The sequence below is a fragment of the Patiria miniata genome, unplaced genomic scaffold (genome assembly GCF_015706575.1).
Source record: "Patiria miniata isolate m_02_andy unplaced genomic scaffold, ASM1570657v1 HiC_scaffold_22, whole genome shotgun sequence".
Taxonomy (NCBI): Eukaryota; Metazoa; Echinodermata; class Asteroidea; order Valvatida; family Asterinidae; genus Patiria; species Patiria miniata.
In genome coordinates, this window is record NW_024037061.1 from 13,154,588 (window position 1) to 13,176,302 (window position 21,715).

General features: G+C 39.0%; 1 protein-coding gene across 3 annotated transcripts; it reads right to left on the minus strand.

Annotated features, from left to right (window-relative positions):
* Positions 1 to 1,940: 1,940 nt before the first annotated feature.
* On the minus strand, positions 1,941 to 19,734 carry LOC119730419 (ADP-ribose pyrophosphatase, mitochondrial-like). 3 transcript variants are annotated; one of them, XM_038203300.1, is made up of 7 exons: positions 19,621 to 19,734; positions 10,297 to 10,551; positions 7,659 to 7,760; positions 6,578 to 6,664; positions 5,868 to 5,979; positions 4,857 to 5,000; positions 1,941 to 3,813 (listed from the first exon to the last, which is right to left on the minus strand). In XM_038203300.1, the coding sequence occupies exons 2-7, from the start codon at positions 10,494 to 10,496 to the stop codon at positions 3,583 to 3,585; spliced, it is 876 nt and encodes a 291-aa protein (XP_038059228.1). In that variant the 5' UTR covers positions 10,497 to 10,551; positions 19,621 to 19,734; the 3' UTR covers positions 1,941 to 3,582. The 3 variants fall into 3 exon arrangements, with proteins under 3 accessions (XP_038059228.1, XP_038059227.1, XP_038059229.1); XM_038203299.1 differs by lacking the exon at positions 19,621 to 19,734 and adding an exon at positions 16,225 to 16,381; XM_038203301.1 differs by lacking the exon at positions 19,621 to 19,734 and adding an exon at positions 13,097 to 13,123.
* Positions 19,735 to 21,715: the final 1,981 nt, after the last annotated feature.

Genomic DNA, 21,715 nt, shown 5'->3' on the forward strand with positions numbered 1-21,715 from the left:
GCAATTTTTTTATCATATTAAATTAACACATAAAAAAACGGTATTGTACGACTTTTCACATTTTGTTTATTTAGTTTGAAACTACATGTAATTTGAGAAGTTGAAAAGATAAGTCCTGATTGATGCTACCGGTAGATAATTGGGTTGCATCTACAACTGTCCTGGATATACAGAATACTTAAATTTACCGAATATTTACCGATCAACCGAATATTCCAATAGCTTTTTGCCAGTTTGAATATTCGGGGTAAAAAACAACCGCACATACACACCTGACTGTGATGATATTTTATCGTAATATTCCAGGGCTTAATTGTCAGGTGCCACTTTATTGTTGATGGCTGTTCATTGTTCACATCCTTTTAGCAGGTTAGAGCCATGTTACAGTTATAAAATACTTAATACTGCAAAACACTCCAGCGCCCCATATCGATCACCACACGAAAATTTTAACTGGCACACTCTTCATGCAACTTTTTACCGGCGCAGCACGCAATTGCAGCTGGCAGTTTCCAATATCCGAATATTCAGTCAAACGCAGTTTCGTGTAATCGAGTAATGAATTATTCGAAAATAGACAGTCTTAGTTGCATCCTAAATGTGGTACACTTAAAACAGTCCATCAGAAAACCCACTTACCATGCCCATGTATCCTGAAAGAAAGTGGATCACAATGCACGTATACCAAGTGAAAACAGCCCCAAAAACAAGGTTTTTGCCAGGGGGGTATTTGGGTGGTTTTTCAGACAGTATGTAGGCTACTGTGGCCAATATATTTTCTTTTGCCTTAGTACACCCCTTTTGTGTTTCAATTCAAGGCATATTTGGATATCATATTTTCAAATGCTGACAGAAGCACCAAAGAGAAAGACCATGTGTTGCCACAGAGGAATGCTGGTAAATGTGGGACTCTTCTCACAAACCCAGAACCCCCCCCCCAAAAAAAAACACCCCACTATTTTAGCACTAATAATAGCCTGCATATTAATTCCACAGTGAAAAAAACCCACTCTGTTTTGTCAGTCATTCCATAAATTTAGGTCCACTTTTCTTCCTGTCCCTGTTATACTGGACATTTATGATTCAACAATTCTGATGCACTCAACTCCCTAGGGGAGTATGCAAAATCGTATTGAAATTGGAGGATTCAGGATTGTTAGGGTTAATGCAGTCGTCATCCAAGAGTCATTATGAATAGCAAACTACCTACCCAACAAATAAAAACAAATTGTTTGATGTCATTCTTAATGATACTTGAATGGAAAGTAAGGTACCAAGGTAAGGCCAAAAAAAAAAAATATTCGGTCTCTGGTCAGACCAAAGTTCCGGAATTGACGTGGGGACGCGGCATTTTTTTTTGGCCATTTTTTTTCCTCCAAGCTTGGATTGTACAGACAAGGTGGGGTACTATTTTGCTATTTGGTGTCCTCAAGTACATTGGTGTCCTCCATAATTTGCCTTGGTGCTCTCGATCATTTGCCTTGGTGCAATTTCCCATTCCTTGGTGCTCTTTGGTAAAAAAAATTGAGGAGGTGCAGCAATAGAGGGCGATGTTGGAGCTACCGCGGAACATTTTGGAAAAAAAAATATATTGACGCGCATGAGTAAAAAACGACGCGCGCGCTGACCGGAGACCGACTTATTTTTTTTTTGGCCTAACAGGGACAGGAAAAATGTCACTCTTTGGTCACTCAATTTACAGAATGGCCAACGTGCATGTTTCATCATACTTAAAAATATGAATAATTAACGTCCTTTTTCTACTTGGTCAAAGTACACGGACAAAAATGTTTAACCTCATTTGCTAAAACTTCAATTTCATCTTCGTAGCATGCTATAAATGTGGATCTATGCTTATGCGTAAATGATACAGTAAGATATTTTGCAGCATTTTGTGAGCGTGACTTTTTTCACAAGCATGACATTTTCACCAAATTCTATTTTTTTTCCCAATGAGTTTTGTGGGAAACTAAACCACATGTTCTCTAAATGTATATTGAACTGAGGTACAGCAGTTAAAATGTTTAAAAACCAGAACACTTGAAGACTAGGTACATAAACAGGACCTTAATTTTATAATCTTTTTGTTTTTATCTAATAGGGAACTCCTATTGGTCACAGGCATGAGGCTATTTTCAATATTGTTTGAGGGATTTTGTAAAGGTAATCAACAACATTTGCAAACATTAAAAACAAAACTATCAAATTATTATAAAATACCTTACTGGACTGTTAGTAAATAGTAGTCTCAAGCATCCTGTGAAATCTTGGCACCTGGTGTGCTGTCACTTTTAAGAAAAGTTGAAATTTGTATTCGACTTTTGTATTAAAAGTTGTATTTTGTATTTTGGCCAACGATGGTTGGCCAAACATCGTTGGAAAAAGAAAGTGACTTTTTTTCAAATACGGCCCCAATTTCCAAAATTAGATAATCCACATTTTGTTTGCAATCAGTTACACATCCGTGAAAGGGTGCAAGCCAGCTAGATAGTTCCCTTACATGACAATTCCCCTGACGCATATAAATTGTTCTGGTTCGTCTGAAGTAGGGTCAGGGAACCAGACTACAAGAACGGCACTTTTTTCTTGTTTTTTTTTTTCCAGCATCCATGAACACAAAACTTTAAACAGGTCAGTGTAACAATGTTTGCTATGAGGCAGGGGGGCTACTAACCCCCAAATCTGTCCATTTCTGAAAATTACAGCAAAAAGCAAATGTTGTAAATTATCTTTAAAAGGCTACATGATTATTTATATGTGACTAGCTAACAGCCTCCACACTTCACGTTTTTACTTAGGGAAAACATGAAGTTTTAAGTAGTTAAAGGGTTAGAATGGAACCGAAACAATGTTTACTGAACTTGAATGCTCTCAGCTGCAATCAACATCTGAACTTGGGATGACTGTACAATTCAACACTAGTAGACAACAACAATTGAAACTTGAAAGTACTCCAGCTTATTATAGCCTTTACAATGTGAGTTTTGTTTCCCCAAATTGTTTTGACAAACCTTTTCACAATTACCACCGAAATTTCTGGAATGGTGTTACCATCTTTGGCAATGCCTTGAATGGCAAACAGTTACAAGACTCGGGTTGCTCTTACCACTGGTTAATGCTCCACGTATCGGTCTATTTCAGGACATTCCCCCAAAACCAGAATCTCAACTCAAGTACCCCGGCGTGACACCACAAGAACATTTCATTAGAATATTAGAATAATAATTACATTAATAAAAGGCCAAGTAAAAAAAAAGGGAACATGTTTAGAGTCCTGCTTCAAAAGGAAGGTGGCAGATCTTTTTTTTTTCATAGTGGAAACAGTCTCATTTTTAAGATAGCCGCTGAGCTTTAATTGAAGAAATTATTTTCCAGCATATATGGGTGGAAGCTTCTTGGGCATTCACTGCTTTTACAATTTTTTTCATGTAGCACACTTTTCTTTCTATTTCTTTCAAATTAAAAAAATCTGGCAACCGTCCAAAATAGTGGAATACACATGGAGGCTAAACTTGATTTTTTTTTTACCTGGCCCGATAAAAGATATATACGTACAGTACAAGAGGAAAGCGGTGTGTAATGTTACCAGTGGGCATCCAGCCTTATGGCCACCTTTTCGATGAAGGACTCGTGACTCGCAAAGAGCGTCAGATCGGAGCCGATGTCTGTCCACTGCACGGCCCCCGCGTCGTCCCCGGCGTACAGGGCGAACTTGCCCACGCTGTTGCCCGTGCCGTCGTGGAAGTTGACGGCTATCGTCTCCATCCAGCTGTTGTCTGTGTTGCGGGGGTCGTCCACGTAGCCGCGGTAGACCTGGAGTTGGAGGTCAGAGGTCACAAAGGTCAACCAAGGTCACTCAGTTTGGAAACATGTCTACAATTTATCGATGAAGTAGTGTACACACATTCTGGGGTATATCATTCACTAACTTGTCCATTGAGGACTTCCATTACTGATTCTAACTTATATCTCTAGTTTTCTCCTTATATATTTAACCACTTTGCGTCAGATGACGTGTTAACACTATCTGGCTGTTTCTATATACACAGGCACGGCTGACAGGTTAAAACTTCAAGCGTGCCTAGCCTCGCCTCCGGATGACATCTAAACACGCTAATGCCCAATTTGTTTTGTGCACACACACAAAGTCCGAGAAGTCTGTTGAGGTGGACCGTGTGTTGTACTTGAACTTGGCCACTGTGCACGGCCTGTTGTGGTACAATTAACACTCCGTGGGCACACCCCAGAGTGTTGAAAAATATGAGGTTTGGGTAAGAAATATCGTACAAATACTGTTGAAATGACTCTTGTGAATGAGGATTTGTGGCGTTTGGCTGTATATCAAAAGTTAGCTGCTATATCTTGCCTTTATCGAAAATTGACATTTTCGGCACAAATAATTCGGCACGAACTGGTTGAAGTGAGTGAGTAATTAAAAAAACATGAAATGAATTGAAGTGGGCCCATTTTCATGTACGTAGCTGCAAAGCAGACAGTACTGCTTGGCAACTTTAAGCACAAAAAAGGCTCAGAACCAGTCACACGATATAAATGCTAAGAACATTGCGCTGGTATGGCCACATCCCAATTATATGGCTACGGCTAGAGATAACACACAGGTCTCTGGGAAGTGGCTGCAGCCACTTCAATTGGCCTGTGTGTAATTTCTAGCCACAGCCGAATAACTCGGACATGGCCTTACCAGATGTTGCTTAGCATATATAATCTCTGTGCTTGGCAAATTCTTGTTTTCAGCATGGCCCAAGGACTTTAAGCACTTTACATTAGTTGACGTTTGTTTTTGCTAGGCAATTTTGTGTGTTTGTTTAGCAGATCTGTGGTTTTAACCAACTTACCTCAATTCCATGCTTGAATAGTTCTCCTACTGCCTTCTCAATCTTCTTCCTTTCCTTGGGAGTTGCATCCAGCGAGTTCATAGCTTCCTCACCAAACTCTCTCCTCAATGTCACTGATACTGTCTCCCCTGCATCTACCATCCCCTGCAAGGCATGATAAGTGGATTTGTCAAGAAGTCACCACAAGGCATCACAAGCCATCACAAGTCACAAGTTATCACAAGCCACCAAAAGTACTGACAAGTTATCACAAGTCATAAATCACCACAAATTATCACAAGTCATCACAAATCACAAGTTATCACAAATCACAAGTCATCACAAGTCATCACAAGTCACAAGTTATCACAAGTCATCACAAATTATCACAAGTCATCACAAGTCACAAGTTGTCAAGTTATCACAAGTTATCACAAGTCACAAGTTGTCAAGTTATCACAAGTTATCACAAGTCATCACAAGACATCGCACGTCACAAGTTGTCACAAATTATCACAAGTCATCACCACAAGTCACAAGTTATCGCAAGTTTTCACAAGTCACAAGTTATCACAAGTTATCACAAGTCATCACAAGCCATAAATCATTACAACTTATCACAAGTCATCACACGCCATAAGTCATCACAAGTTATCACAAGTCATCACAAGTCATCACAAGTCATCACAAGTCATCACAAGTCATCACAATTATCACAAGCAAATCACAAGTAATCGCAAGTCATCAAGTCTCAGCTCAAAGGCAAGCTATTCAAGTAAACAGTGCCAAAGGCATTCGTATGACCTAGCATTCCGTTACTTGTAACTTGAAAATAGTACTCACAACTTGCGATTAAATTATGAATGACATGATTACAACTTTAAAATCAAAGAGATGTACAAAATCAGATAAGTGGTGAAAATGACAAAAACGCGGAAAATATGGTGTTGATATGATCTTTAGCTTCAATACTACAGCCCCTCCACTGTTCTTTAAGCTAGAATGTTGGACAGATACTTTCTTAAGACTTACCCCAGGTATGGCCCATGCTCCCGAGTCCTTCCTGCATATTGCAATGAACTGTAGAACCTTCTTCTTTGTTACTGGGTTGACTACCTCCTTCCCTTGAGCATCCCTTTTCCATCTGAGATAAACAGAAAAAATTTGCACCAAACTTAGGAATGGTCACATCCCATGCCCCATGAAATCCGCTGGGCTTAAAATAATTGACCTATCGAGGTAGAATCGCGCTGGAATCGTGTCAACGCAGCTTGTGAAATATTGTCCAATTGCAAGATATACGATTGGATGCGGAACATGAAAAATATGAGACAAACAAAACAAACTGTACAAAAACTGCATAGGGTTGTCTAACGGGCGTGGCTAACTCACAAACGGCGATAGGTCAATTATTAGATTCACTGGTTTGAACGAGACACTTTGATAATGAGTTATGACTTTCTCAAAGATTTTCTGTTGACATTTGAACTTATATAATTGTTAAAATTTGATGAACATGATTGACAGGAGTTAGGGCAGATTATTTTATAATTATCTCCACAGACTGACTTTCAAGATCACTTTCAAAATCAAATTTTGTAGCCATTCAATTCCGACACTTTTCGAACAAATCAAATATTTTCCTGCAAAAAGTTAACACAGCACTTTTTACTTGTCCACTGCATGATCATAAACGTACACGTAACTTCAACAGTAATTATTATTTTGACCATTCAGCCTACCTCGTGACTAAGGGGTCTGCAGCATGGTTTGGCCCCCATTTCCCTAGTTCCCCTCTTCCTGTCATGCCAGTCCTTCCACACGGATTCCTGCCAGAACAATCAAAATTTCATTTTACTAATGATCATCTTGTTTAACCATGGTTCCTTTAGTGGTTCATGTTGGAATTTTTGATTTTTTGAGGATTTAGAGGTTTTTTCGCATTAAAAACATGTTTACCAAAAAAAGTCATGTGACGCTTATTACTTGTCACTGCGTACGAATTGATATCTGCTCAAAAATAAAAATTATTGAGCTTCTTTGTCTGTTTTAAAACCATATAGTAGTGCCATTTGGGTTGAAACTTGTATGTACTTAGACAGGGAAGTGTATACATGTAGATGAAAATTGGAGCAGGTGGCATTATGACGACATCATCAGGTGTCATGTTACATACTGGTAGCATTAAAGGTGCAGTCTATGAAGCCCTGTATCTATTTAACCACAAGGCCATTGGGGTTGATACTTGGTAAGTACATAGACAGGAACATGTTATAGATGAAAATTTATGTGATGTTATGATGACATCATTGGGTGTCATGTTACGACACATTAAAGGTGCATTAAATGAAGCACTAGATAGCAGAGCCAATTTTGTTAAATTTTGCATGGAATATCCATATGACAATATTCTTTGCACTATAAGTACATTGAATCATAACTCGCCAAAACAGCTCGGTGTTCTGTTGAAAAACAGACACATGTTCTCTAGTTAATATCTCTTATTATTGTACAACTATTCAAACTTTGTTCTTTATGTTTGGTATGAAACTGTGTAATTCACTTTCTTGGGCATAATTAGCTGTTGGAATAATTGTGGGCTAAATAATGAAATGAAAGGGATTATGTTTCAACAATAAATTCCCGTTTCCATCAAAATTACTGCATGGCTGGTATATGACTTTGCAAGATGTAAATTAAATTACACTATGGCAGGTTTAATGACTCCGCAAGGCGTTTCAACTGCTCATAACTAACACACAGAAACACTTTAACCCTCCAAGGAATTCATAGTGTGATACATTTAGTTTTGTCCTCACTAACCTTGGCACTCCGTCAGGTATTTCGTAATCTGGTTTCATGTGACTGCGTCTGTTGATTTTGCCGTCTACTCGGTTGAACTTCATTTTGGGTGCATTTGGCCCTCTGCATAACAAAATACAAAAGATAAGTAATGAAATTTTAAGGTTATATTATACAAATATTGAATGCTTCGAGTGGTGTAGTAAAACTAGCCTCCCGAGGTGATCCATGGACATTCTATTTTCCCGAGGCGAAGCCGAGGGAAAATAGAATGGTCCATGGATCATCGAGGGAGGCTAGTTTTACTTCACCACGAGATAAAGCATTCAATATTTGTTTTATAACACTTCACCCACAGATTCTGCTTGATTTTAATATTTTAAATTATTTAAATCTGAACACAGTTGAAATAAACTTCAATTTCAATACAAAACGCGCACACAAGCATCCATTTGCACACAAATACCACGCCGTGGAAATAGTACTTTGGTTGCCAATGGTATAGTACTTTGGTTGCTATGGGTATAGTACTTTTGGCCGTGCACAGAAAGATAGCAAAATTAGAAAGTAACATGTGACTCGCTCTTGGCCAATCAAGACAAAGAATCTGTGGGTGAGGTGTTATAAACAGATTTAACCCTAACATCCTAGACATTACCGTACCCAACAGGCAATTTAACCTCAAAAACCAGTGTGAATTTGTGGGAATACAGAAGTTCCGAGCACAATGTATACTCAGTATGAGTGCTTGCTACCAGCTGTGTGCAGGCCTTCATTTTTAAGGAGCGCGAGCGCGATCGCGCTCCTCCGCGCTCCTCAACACGGTTTCTGGCGCGCGAATAATAGCGCTCCTGGGTAAATTTGTAAGCTTATTAATTGTCGACTCCAGTTTTTGTCTACATAAAGCCAACAGTAAAATCTTGTCAATCCAAATTTTATATACTTGATTTCTTAACTTGTCATCCCGATGTTTGAACGATTACAAAAGTAAGTCGAATACCTACGTAATCCACCCATAATCATCGCAAGGATTTTGTAAACATCGCAGTTACTCGAGCCATCCCATACACATACACATGTACATGGACACATTAGCCATTTTCTTTTCATCAACGACATGTAGCACGTTCCATTATGATCAAGGGTACTGGCAGGATCGTCATTCAGACGTGCACCGCCATTAAGTGAATAAAATGAAATAATAATTTCGGTTGAGATCAGTTTATAAATTAGTTTATATATATTTATAATGTAAAACTAAATAAATAAACCTCCGATGAAGTGAAAACACAAAACAATTATAAAATGGATGGGCTGAGCAATTAAAACCACCTACTTTGTAATACCAACACCCCTATTTTTCGATACAATGGACGTGGCCCAAGCACACGTGTTGAGTGTGGTGCCGGGCGATCGCGACGGTTTCCTGTCCCGATATCCCACGCATAACGCGTAGGCCAAGTTGTGCGCGATCTAATACTGTGCAGCCAGACAATTAACAGTGGGTAGGCCTATGTGAAATTACACCGTTTTTCTGGAAGTTGTGATATTCCAAAGGGAGCCAGAGTTTTTGAACGGCATTTTGAATGATCTCCGGTACATCTACAAGAAACTAGCGTTCATTTTTGACAAGTTTTGGTTGGAAATACCTTACGAAAGGTTGAGCTCATTTGTCCCACAACGATAGAGTGCAGAGCGATTTTCCGTGTGTCGACTACCGGGCTTTGCCCGCAAGCGCGGCCGGTCAACTGGCCACTCGAGCACGGTGACATTGTTTGTGCGTAGTACCATTCGACATTTTGTAATGGCGTTTAATACTTGTACATTTCTGTGACCTTACTTTCGATCCTTTTATTTTTTGTGCCCAAAACCAAATATTCATATAATTATTTTCCTTTTCTATTTTACTAATTTTGAGGATTTATGTGACAAAAAAAGTATTTCTTTGACAGATGTATGACCGGACTTAAATTAATTGGATTTTTTTTGGGGGGGGGGGGGGAGGGGGCTCTATTCATCAATTTAGATATAAATTTAGAACCCCTCAAAAACACAGTTACACCACATCATACATATGCAAATTTAAACAAAAACAGGTTTTTAGTAAAGTTAGTAAACCAAAACAAACTATTTGATAAAAAAAAATCAATAAATAAAAACTGAAATAAACAGTAAATAAAACAAAAAATAAAAATATAATAAAGTGAATATAATAGAAACGAAGTAAAATAGAACAAAAAAGAAACACTAAAGAACCACAAGTCAACTCCAATTTGTTTTTCATTTTTATTTCCAATAACACATCAGGATGATTCACAAACAAGTTAAACTTAAACCTGTTAAATTGACATGAATTAAGCACTCAATTTGTAGTGAACAGTCACATCTGTTTCTCAGTTCTGATGCAAGTGTGTGTGCATGATATGAAAGGCTTCAGGAAATGATTTGGATTCATTTTTTACTTTGAGCACAAAACATGCAAATCGAGCTCCTCGGACTTCCCAGGAGAGCAATTTTGGGTGCTCAAATTGAGCTCCTCGGATTTCTCAGGAGAGCGATTAACTGAGCTCCACGAATTTCTAAAAATGAAGGCCTGTGTGTGCCTTTTTTTCATTAAATAAAAATTTCAAAGCGGTTTCCTTAAGTTGTTTTTTCTTACCTTATTTCTGGATCTGCCCATACAGGGCCTGCCAATACTTTAGGGTTTGTAAACTCCACAGGTTTGTATTCTGGCCAGTCAACGGACCATTGGACCTTATCGTCTGGTACTGGGAAGCGTTTGACATCAGAATTTGGGTACGTCTCCTTACGGGCCTTCACGTGCAGGGGAAGACGCGATGCACTCGTGGTGAGTGCCATCTTGGGGGCTTGTTTGATGAGGAATCGGCCACAGAAGATCAGGCCTGCTAGAAATCTGTTCAGACAGAGGGAAAGTACATGTATGGGTAAGCTCTTATTGAGAACAACCAATTTTCAGGGGCGTCGTCAGACCAATATGAATATTTTTTTGGGGGGGGAGGGGTCTGACAACAAATCTGCCGACAGACCATCTGTGCTGGAAGGTAGCCAGGTATTTGGGGGGGGGGGGTCACCCAATATCCACATAAATTAAATTTAAAAATGGTTGTGGGTTGGGTTGACGTGGGGGGGGGGGGGGGGGCTGGACACCATCTGATTATTGGCGGTGCAGTTTAACCCTAACTCCCTAGGCATTTTTGCTAGGATGCAACCTCAATCCTGCAAAATCCTCCACCTGCCTTCATAAAAAAATTGCATACAGCCTCAATCCTGCAAATTTATCCGTTATGTGGTCCTCACTCCTTGGAGGGGTGACCACTGCCTCAATCCAGCAAAATCTCCAGCAATCACTGTCAATATGTTAAGGCAGAGCCAGTGACATCCTGAAGCAGAACGAGGGATTTCAAGAATATTCTGGGCCTGAATGTACGCACAGCTGATTATTAACAGTGCATCCGCCAAAATCAGCCACACATTTTTGCCATATAGCCTCAATCCTGCAAAATCCTCCATTTTGCAAAGAGGATTTTGGAGGATTTGGGAAGGTTAGGGTAAATAGGGTTAAAGCATAATGATCTTGTAATATACTGTCAAGCAATACACTGTCACAACATACCGACAGACACAGGATTCAGACATATTCCAATGTGGACTGGTAACTACTGTTGGTAGTTCTCAAACAATGCCTTATCCTCAAAGATAAGATAGCACTTCCCAACCAATTTTATGGCACTGCTAAGTACACAAATAATTCACTGAGCCCCGCTATTTCAATTATACGATATGTATTGGTCATTCTACCAGTATGTAGGATCCAAAGTGTGGCTTTTTCCTGGTTCTGTTACCTGTGACCTTTGCAATTTGCCATTCAAGTGTCATTAAAAACGATCAGTGTTGTAATCAAGTCCATCACAAGTGCAGTCCTAAGTAACGGAATACACAATGACAAAAAAAAAATGCTTTTGTAACAGTTCGTTTCAACAGCTAGTGACTTGACTTGAGACTGGAGACTGAAGGACCTGCGATGGACTTGTGATGGACTTAACTTACAGGGACTTGTGGGGAATCGTGATGGACTCGACAGCAAGATTGAAAATAACTCATTTGTATTTGTTAGGTAGGCCGTTTGCTCCACATAAACACTCTTGGAGGCAGACCCGTAAACGTGGTGTCAGTAACAATGCCGCACTCCAGCCTCGCATAAAAACACTCGAAATTGTCACGCAGTACGTCGTTTCGCCAGTATTCTCTGTACTTACATAATGAAGCTTTCTGTAAATTCACGCAAGCGTAGGATCTTGCATTGCCAAGAAATTTGAGGGGAAAAAAAACGACGTCAACACAACAACAAACGTACGAGTAGAACTTTTGATTTTCTGAGGTCACGCACGGTACGTTGGTACTCCGTGCAGGCGCAGGTGCGAAATGGTAGGATCCGTCTGGGTACCAGTACAATCTCGTGCATCGAGTGTTTATATATGCAACTCTGGAGCATGGCTATATGTATATGGGTCATTCCACCGGGTTGGGAAGCAGTGCATGTTACATCCATATATTTGGTTATACTATTATAAGTATCAATGCATTCTAAACAATTGCTCAACATAATATTTGTCTTAAGGTGTTTCAATACTTGAGAAAGTTTGAAATCATTTGAAAGTACTTTGACAAAAATATGAGCAAAAATGTATTAATTTGGATGTAACATTGACACCGTGTCAATGTTACATCCAGATATTCTTTTTTTGCCATTTTTTACACGTATGTAAAATATTACCCAAACTGACATTGCATATTTACAACTGGACACCTAGGCACCAAGAAAAGCTTTTGTTTTGGTATAGTCAGGGTTCAAATATAGCAGTACAAAAAAACCTCAAGTGTGGATGTAACGGTGTCAAAATCACTCAATGGAAGTGTGACATTGGGTTTTACACCGTGTCAATGTTACATCCACACAACCAAGCTATCATTTCTGCTCCATTTGATACCTGACTACCGTAACAAAAGCTTTTCTTATTGTGTTGCATGTATAGTAAGAAGTACGCAAAGTGAATTTGGGTGATGTTTCGCAGAAATTTTAAAAAAAAAAGTACAAATGTCACATTTGGACGTAACACTGAGACGGTGTCAATGTTACATCCAAAATCACATTTTTTTGCTAATATTTTTGGCAAAATACATTGAAATCATTTCAAACTTTCTGCAGTAGTGAAACACCCAACAACAAATATTATGTAGAGCAACTGCTAGCAAGGCATTCATGCTTTTCTTAATATGGTCATATGTCACACATTGTTCCCCAACCCGGTGGAATGACCCATATAGCCATGTTCACCGGTCTATCTTGGAGGAAGAATACCTTAAGAATACACATCCAGAATTACAAAATGTCAGATACATTGTAACAGAAACAGGAAAAAGTGTATACAATGACTCACATGGATACAATAAGCCATACATGTAGGTGGGGGTGGGCTGATGTCATCCGATGAAAACACCGATTCATTTGCACACCAGGTTTTCATCCATGGTATACATGTACCATTCAGCACTCCAGACTCAAGAACCACCGAGTTTCAAGAACATAGGTCTGGGAGCTAGATAAGCCAATGTAAAAATTCTCGGACTAGTAGACTAGATCTCGTTTGTAAACACAAACTTTTCAAACAATAATAGGGAGTCGGAAACTAGGGCAGCTTTTATGGGCGGAAACCGGTTCAAGCTAGTTCCCGACTCCCTCTTACCATTTGAAATGCACTTGTGTTTACAAACGAGATCCAGTCTACTCATTATCATAATCGATGCATCGCGCTCGGTAACGGAATCGCACTCGGGATACAAGGACCATCGAATGTACGCTGGGCATGAAGACCACATCGCGTCGTTCAAACATTATCACGAGTCGGAAATTTAACGTGTTCACAATCGTGAGGGACTGAGGGGAGCTCTCGGAATTAATGGATATTTCACTTTTCATCCAGATCGTAAGTAAACTTCAGTACAACCATCTTAATCATCGATGTCTACTTGTACCTCAGGTGGCGTTAGTATCTAGTAATTTGTAGACCATTTTGAGGGTGAAATCTGATGTTTTTGTTGGGCAATGTTGGGTTTTTGGGATTGTGTTGCCCGGCATATACAGATTAGCTTGGACCCTACCACCACCAGACCTAGCCCCATAAATGTGGCCTATTTACTGGACTGCCTCCGTAAACATAGGCCACACATCCACATGTACAAAAACGTGTCGACTTTGCCAAATTTTGATTTTCACATTTAGGCTTATTTGTAGGTTTTTTTTGCTTTAGAAGCATTCTCACCCTCTATATAGGCTAATCAGAAAGTGCTGCCTTTTTCAGATGTCTAATTTTTGTGAAATTTCATGATGAAATTTTGATACGCAAACGTGTGCAGATGTATCTGGAAATTTCACGAAAAATGGACATCTGAAAAAGGCAGCACTTTCTGATTAGCCTATATAGAGGGTGAGAATGCTTCTAAAGCAAAAAAAACCTACAAAGTAAGTCTAAATGTGAAAATCAAAATTTGGCAAAGTCGACACGTTTTTGTACATGTGGATGTGTGGCCTATGTTTACGGAGGCAGTCCAGTAAATAGGCCACATTTATGGGGCTACACCAGACCATGTCCGATTGTTAAAAAAGGCGAAAAGTTGGGTCCAAGTTACTCGGACTAGCAAAAATGATGATAAGAAATGAGACAATTTTCTTGACTCTTCATAGATTTTGTACACAACCGGTTGCAACATTCTTTTCCTATATTCTTTCCATCATTACAATTAAAAGAAGACAGTATTATTCAGTGTTGGAGCAAAGGCTTTGACCCTCAAGGCCAAGGCCAAGGCCAAGGCTTTGACCCTCAAGGCCAAGGCCAAGGCCAAGGCTTTGACCCTCAAGCCTCGAGGCCAAGGCCAAGGCTTAACCCTCAAGGCCAAGGCCAAGGCCAAGGCCCTGTTTTATGAAATGACCACTAATATAGAACTAATTATAGTCACATGAGTGACACATCATCACGCAAGGGCGGATCCAGAACACAATTTGGGATGGGGGCAAAGAAATTTTGGTCCCCCCAAAAAAAGTGGGTCAAAAAAATATGGCTTGGGCTTCGGGGCCCGCTTAAGGGCCCCGAAAATTTGTTGGATTGGAGATGCTCTGTGGTGCGATTTGAGGCAATTTCTGACCATTTTAACCGATGTTTTTTGAGGAAAAGATGGTGGTGTACTCATTGCCTGCCTTTATTACGACGTCACATCAAAAACAAATGGTTTCGGGGTGTTTTTTTTGGGGGGGGCATGGCCCCTTTTGGCCCCCCTGGATCCGCCCTTATCATCACGAAGAACAACATTTCATGAATTGCAATCAACATGCTCGCATAGGTCTACACCGTTTTATGACTACACTGTATCTATTAAAGTATAAGTTCAGGTCTTCAATATGGTTTAACTAAACAAAATAATGATTTACAAAATTATATGATGTAACAAAAGGGGGATCCAAGAAACTGATTTGGGAAATTTTTATTTGCTGGCCCAACATGGTCAGAAATATCAGCATTATCTAAAACAGATACATGCAAATCTTTAGCACTTATCAGGGAGACATATACAACCAATCAGATCTATTCCATAGTTATATGCAATTAAAGTGATCATGTCATTAGCCCCACAAGTGTACGGAATATTTTTGCAGCAAATCTACTACAATGGTAACAAAATGTGATGCTACAAAAGTGGAAGTGTGCCCAACACACAAATCTATAGGATGCTTCCCTCCTCCATGGTAATACAATTAAAATGGTAACAGCAAAATTTCGGACAGATTTATCTGGAAAATGCAAAAATCTATGGGCCTTGAAGAGCCTTGACTCAAAATTGCAAGGCCCTGAACCCTCAAGGCCAAGGCCAAGGCCAAGGCTTTTGCCCTCAAGCCTCGAGGCCAAGGCCAAGGCCCTAAAATCCAGCCTTAAGGCAGCCTTAAGGCCAAGGCCCAGCATCAAGGCACTACATCACTGGTATTATTATTATTGTGTTTTTCAAAGAGACTGAGTGAGAACCACTGCAGTCTGCACTGCTTGCAACAGCAAAAAAAAAAACTAAAAAGGGTCCTAGAACTAAGCTTTACAAGAAATAACGCCCTGTAGTGTGGATACACTATAGTAGGCATAATTATAACTGCTGCCATGCCACTGCTATGCTTCCCTATATAAAAAAAAAAAAGGCAAAAATTGTCAAGTGTCCGGAAACTGGGCAATGTATACCCCTCGTAACTCTCACTACACACTGACCAGCTGCAGCTAGCTAGCTGGGTTAGCCCAGGTTGGACGACGTCTTCATTGCATTACGATGTGTACACAACGGAGTCCAACCTGGGCTGGGCTAGCTGGGTGTACTTCTAGAATTAGAAAGGCTACGTGCACAGACACGACAGATCGAAAATTACCCCTATCAAAAATACGATCGACTGCAAAGTGTAAATTGCAAGACCAACCAACACGGAGTTGCAATTTAAAAAAAAAAACACATAAGAAACTCCCAATACTGCACCCACCTTCTAGTACTCGTCTTCGTGTCTGCTGTGTAAAGTCTTTGGCTTGCTTTGCCAAGAAAAGAATGGAACAATCGGGTATTCAGCGTTGCTAACCGCGATAGCACAGCCAGCCGCATTTCACATCACAGCACATGTATCGCGTATATGCCGCGCGTATACGGTATATATACGGTCAATATAAGTGGGCATAAGAATCGATTATACTTGTATCGTACTTACTGAAGGTTTCGATTCTTTGATCTGCAGCAGTGCAATACAGAATCGATTTCGTTAATTGTTTTTAAGTCCGATAGTATCGGTATCGCACATTTTGAAATACTGGGCGGGTTGTATATGTTGTAATGTATCATATCGATATTAGTGGCAGGCATTATGGTGGCATGATTTTGTTGAGGCATGCTGTGATGTGCATGTGATGTAGCTAAGAATAGCTGGGATTAGTTGTGACCATGTAGCCAGTGACGTAAAACGGTTGATACGTCATCAAGTTTGGGTTGATAAAAGTTCACCATGGGGTCACCCGTCATCGTGTCAACTTTCAAAGTTTTTATCGCCTGACTTGTATGGTTCAAGTAGCAAACGTACACGGAAGTAAAGTATTATTTGTAATTTTGAGTGGGCTAAATTCAAAGTACCGGTAGGTAAACACGATTCATAAACAAGATGACTCAATATGAATAGGTTAGGATACCCACTATACAGCACACTTTAGTTCAAGTGGCTTGTTTGTCACATTTTTGAAAAATAAGCATTGCTATCCGCCCCAGGTATATATATATATATTTTTATGCAAGTCCACGGACGTCATATTTTGGGCCACTGCCGTCTTGAAAAAAAAAGACCTCGTATCTTTGGAAGAACATCTTCAAAAGGGTTTACGATAGCTTGTACAAAATGGAAGTGTCCCACTTCACCATGTTTTAAATCTCAACGTTTATAATATAGACGCATTTCTCACTTCAAAAATTATGAGCCGAAGTATATAGATAGGATAGATGCCACAACCATCCGCAAATATCGCCGAAAACCCGCGGCACAGCCAAGTCATATGATACCGAACGCTTAGCAGTGTCCTTGACCCAACGAAGACTAAAACATAATAAATGATCATGGATGCTATTATATCTGCCCTCCATTATATCCCCAGTAATTTAATCGGTACCATATGAATATCCTAATTATCATAGAAAGCCCATCACTGAAGTGCATGTGCGATGTTGAAGTCTCAATTTATTAGCAGGGCCGCATTATGAATCATAATTATTGGATGTATGATAATCCCTCACCTGACCTCTGGTCAGCCAAAATTACCTCCAAATTTCCATCAACCAAGGCTTAGCTACAACTTAAATATATTAATTATTCCGGAAAAGTTCTCATCAAATTTTATTTTTCATGAATTCTAGCACATGGCAGGTCTAAAAGATGACCACCACAAAGGGTTTAGGCTTGTAACCGTACTACGAAATGATTGTTTCAAGTAATTAAACCATATATCGCAATTTCATCAAACACGACACAAACTTAATAATTGTGGAAGAGTACATGAACCGGGAAATGAAACTTCTAACATTAAAATATACATGAGGGTGAGTAAAAAAACAAAAGAAACCCCAATGGCAGGACCTATTTCTTAATGAAGTTCTGCATGTAGCACTATCAAAATCTAGGATATGAAAGCCCGATTTTAAAATAAGCTTTCTTTCAGTACAAGAACCATTCAGATCACTCATGTTCTTTTCATAGGGATGTGCGTGAATTGTTTTCGTTTTGCTGAAAGAACGTACACCTGTTTTGTGATCCGTGGTCAGAACTTTAAAACGGTGGTTGTGTTTAAAATTCCCTAACTTGAAAGGTACATGAGTAATTTGAATAATTCTTGTAGTATTAAAGTTTATCAATCGGGCTTTAATATCCTAGATTTTAAAAGTGCTACATGCAGAACTTTATTTAAAAATGGTTCTGACATTTGGGTTTCCTTCTTTTTTTTTTACTCACCCTATATTTATCCCCGTTCAAACTCCCCAAAAGATGTCGATCAAGAAAATTAAAAAGGAAGAAGTTCTTGGAATGCTTTTGAATATTAATTCACTGACGATGTCATGTAGACTCGGGTTGTACGGAAGGGAACGGGCTCATCTCCAATGATCTTTTTTTTTCAAAGAAAGTCAAGAGAGTTTGTGTTGTACAACATATTTTTGTCAGCAATTTCCGACATTTTCAATTTTCAACACTTTTCCTCGAAGGGGGATCTTTTTTTCCCCGGAAAAACTCAACACATTTTCAAAGTTTTCTGTAGATCGCGTCTCGGCTATTTTAACTACAACTTACTTATTAGATCGCGTCTCGGCTATTATAACTACAACTTACTCTTTTAAATTTTAAATTTACTGTCTTGAACCGCGCCTGGCTGTGCTGCTATTTCCTTTCAGCTGAAGTCCAACCAATGTATATGCCTACCTTTTTTCCAGGATAAAAAAAGTATTTTACGCAGCACCGGAGAAGTTCATTCCCGTATCACAGTGCCCCCGCCATCTCATAGTGCGGGCATCCATACCTGAATTCTCCCGATTACATACTGGAAGGAAACGCGGTGTTGACCCGGTCACAGGATCTGAGGTCCCGGTTATCAGAATGGTCACGGACACGGATTTCTTAGGGAAAAAACCCACCGCGACCGGACGACGAATGTCAGTGTTAAGCGGACCTTTTGATCTAGTTTGCTCTGCATTGTTCTTCAACCCAAAATTTATTGCAGGAGTACAGAAAAAAAGGGTTTGTCCGTATCTTTTAGGATGTGGCACGCCTACTTTGTATTTCTGGAGGGGAGCCTGATACGATTAAAACAAATTTCCAATGAGGCATCACACATAAAAATCTTACAAACAGAAGATACTTTTTAAAAATGAAAAATTACATTTAATACATAGGGTCCCGTTCTGGCCAAGAGGGGGGGGGGGGGGGGTTCTCGAAAATTCTTCACAGTTGTGAACTTCAAAAGAGAAACAATTGCAGATCATGTGACGTTATTTCAGTAGCTGTTGTTTGCGCACGGCGAACGCACCGCAGAACGGGAACCATGCTTTACGAAACAAAGGCAAAACCAGGCCAATCAAAGACAGTTATACAAAATGTATTTTAATTCACTCAAAATCAACCAACAGGTTAAGCAAGAATTCCCAGTTAGTCTGCCATTACATTAAATGTTTTTAAATGTTTACAGAAAGTGCACTTTTCAACAAAATAAACCAAAAAGGGATGTTAAATAGTTTTTAAACATTTAAGAGGAACAGAAAGTTGCACAAAATCTGTTCCTCAGAGAAAAATGCATTTCATGAACCCCTTAAAAAGCAAAAAAGAGGCAAAGTACATTCGGCCGAATATAATTTTAAATACCTTAAAGGAACTAGCAGAAACAGGCCGTCAGCCTCGGCCACGATCCATCGATGAGGAGCACGCGGGTACGGTGGTAGAGAAAACGTCGAGATGCTGGCCCAACGCTATGCTGCGCTATTTAAATAGCACACTAAAATGGCTGTACACTAGTATACATATGTATATATGTACCGTCTTTGTAGGCCTACATTTGTTTGTTTTTTTCCTGGATTTGCAATTCATCATGAGGAAATATGCCCATTTGGTTCGTGCAGTCGCTATAGAAAGGCTCATTTCATTGTCAAAAAAAATATCCGTTTGGTTGTCGTTTCTCACGAACAAGGAAAAAAGTGCTTTCCTTCCGTGAATCTGATTTCACAGTGTGGTGTACGCGTGTCTCAACATGGAGTTAGGAACACTAGCTCCATGGTCTCATCGCACTGGAATGTTTTGAATACCCTATATAAGTGCCCACGGTGAATAGTTTGCCAATGTAAGTTGTAGTGCATATTTACATTGTTTTCAAGAATGGCAAATACAGCTACTGTATTGCAATCAAAAACGTTACCAGGTAATGAACAATGCTTATTTGGATAACATGGGCGTAGTTTCAAAAACATGGGCATTGTTTTCAAACTTATCTTCCTTGTTGATTGTCAGCGTTTACTTTGTTCTTTCAAAACACAAATAAAAGACAGTCACACATAGCAGCAACAATTCAAAATTATTCTCTTTTTTTTATTCGAAATTTCGGAGACAAGTCATTCTCACATAGATACTCAATAATATCCATAAATAGTTGCAATGATCTAGCAAAGGAATTTCTCTTAATGTGCTCAATCTAATTTGCATAATCTGTGATTTTGTATTTTTCAGAAGTTACATTTATAAATTTTGTTATACTTCTATTCATTTAGTTAACATAAATCAATTCTTCAACCAATAATTTAAATAAGAATTTTTGTTTCAATTTATATGCTGGTGCATTTAATCAAACAGCAACTTTATCAGGCAAGATTTGGCAAGAGTGCAAATGAAAAACACTTCAATAACATTAATAATCAATCAATATTCAAGTTAGCATAATACAAAATTACGTAAATCATCAGGTAGATAAATATCCGTTAATATTTGTTAATAGTTTAATTTTACAGCTTACCCGAAAATTAAATGTGCGTAGCCTAAAAATCTTAACAGTTGAAATTGTATAAGTAACCAAAGTATTTTTTTCTTGTTTAAAATATCATTTTGGTGTTATAAAAAAAATTGTTAATTATCATAAATATGAACTCAAGTTTGTTTTTAACCAATCAAAGTAATGGTTGTGATACTAAACAAGAGTCTGATCTTGCTTCAGAAGAACTTGTGTCCATGTACGAATCTGAGCATGCCATGTATTTACAAAGCAATAATCTAATCTAATTTTTTGGCAATGATTATAGGATTTCTTTCAGTAGGCACTGACTGATATGTATAATAAAATACATTTTTATACACCGATCAAAATCGTTATTTAACCTTATCTTTAAAAACAAAGCAGCATTTACACAAGCATGAACTTGTCCAATATAATTACTCAGCTATAATCGCTGCTTAAATACATGTGCCTATCCTGATTTTGTTTGCAGTAATATTATGTATTGTCTGCTGGAAGCCTTTTACTCCTCTGCATCTATTTGCGATAAATTTTTGTACACTACACAGGCTCTTCACTTTAAACTATTTGGTTTGATCTTGGCACATTGCATGATAGGGCTACCAGAGTTGTAATGACTTGAGTCAATGACTCGACTCAGCCTTTCCAGTCACAATTTTTGGCGACTTGACTCAACTTGAGTCCCAACGGGTAAGGCGTCCCAACGGGAACAGACCCGACTCGACTTGACCACACACTGTGACTCGACTCGACCTTCTAGACCTAATGACTCGACTCGACTCAAGTCACTTCCTTAAAATGACTTGATTCAACTCGAGTCACAAAATCCAGTGACTCGTTACAACTCTGACGGCTACTGGGGTGATTTTTTATAATGAGCCTAGTAATTTCTCACGTAAGGCCTGACCCCTACTGAAAACATTTCTCTTAAAGTGATTGAGATCTTCACAGACTATCTTA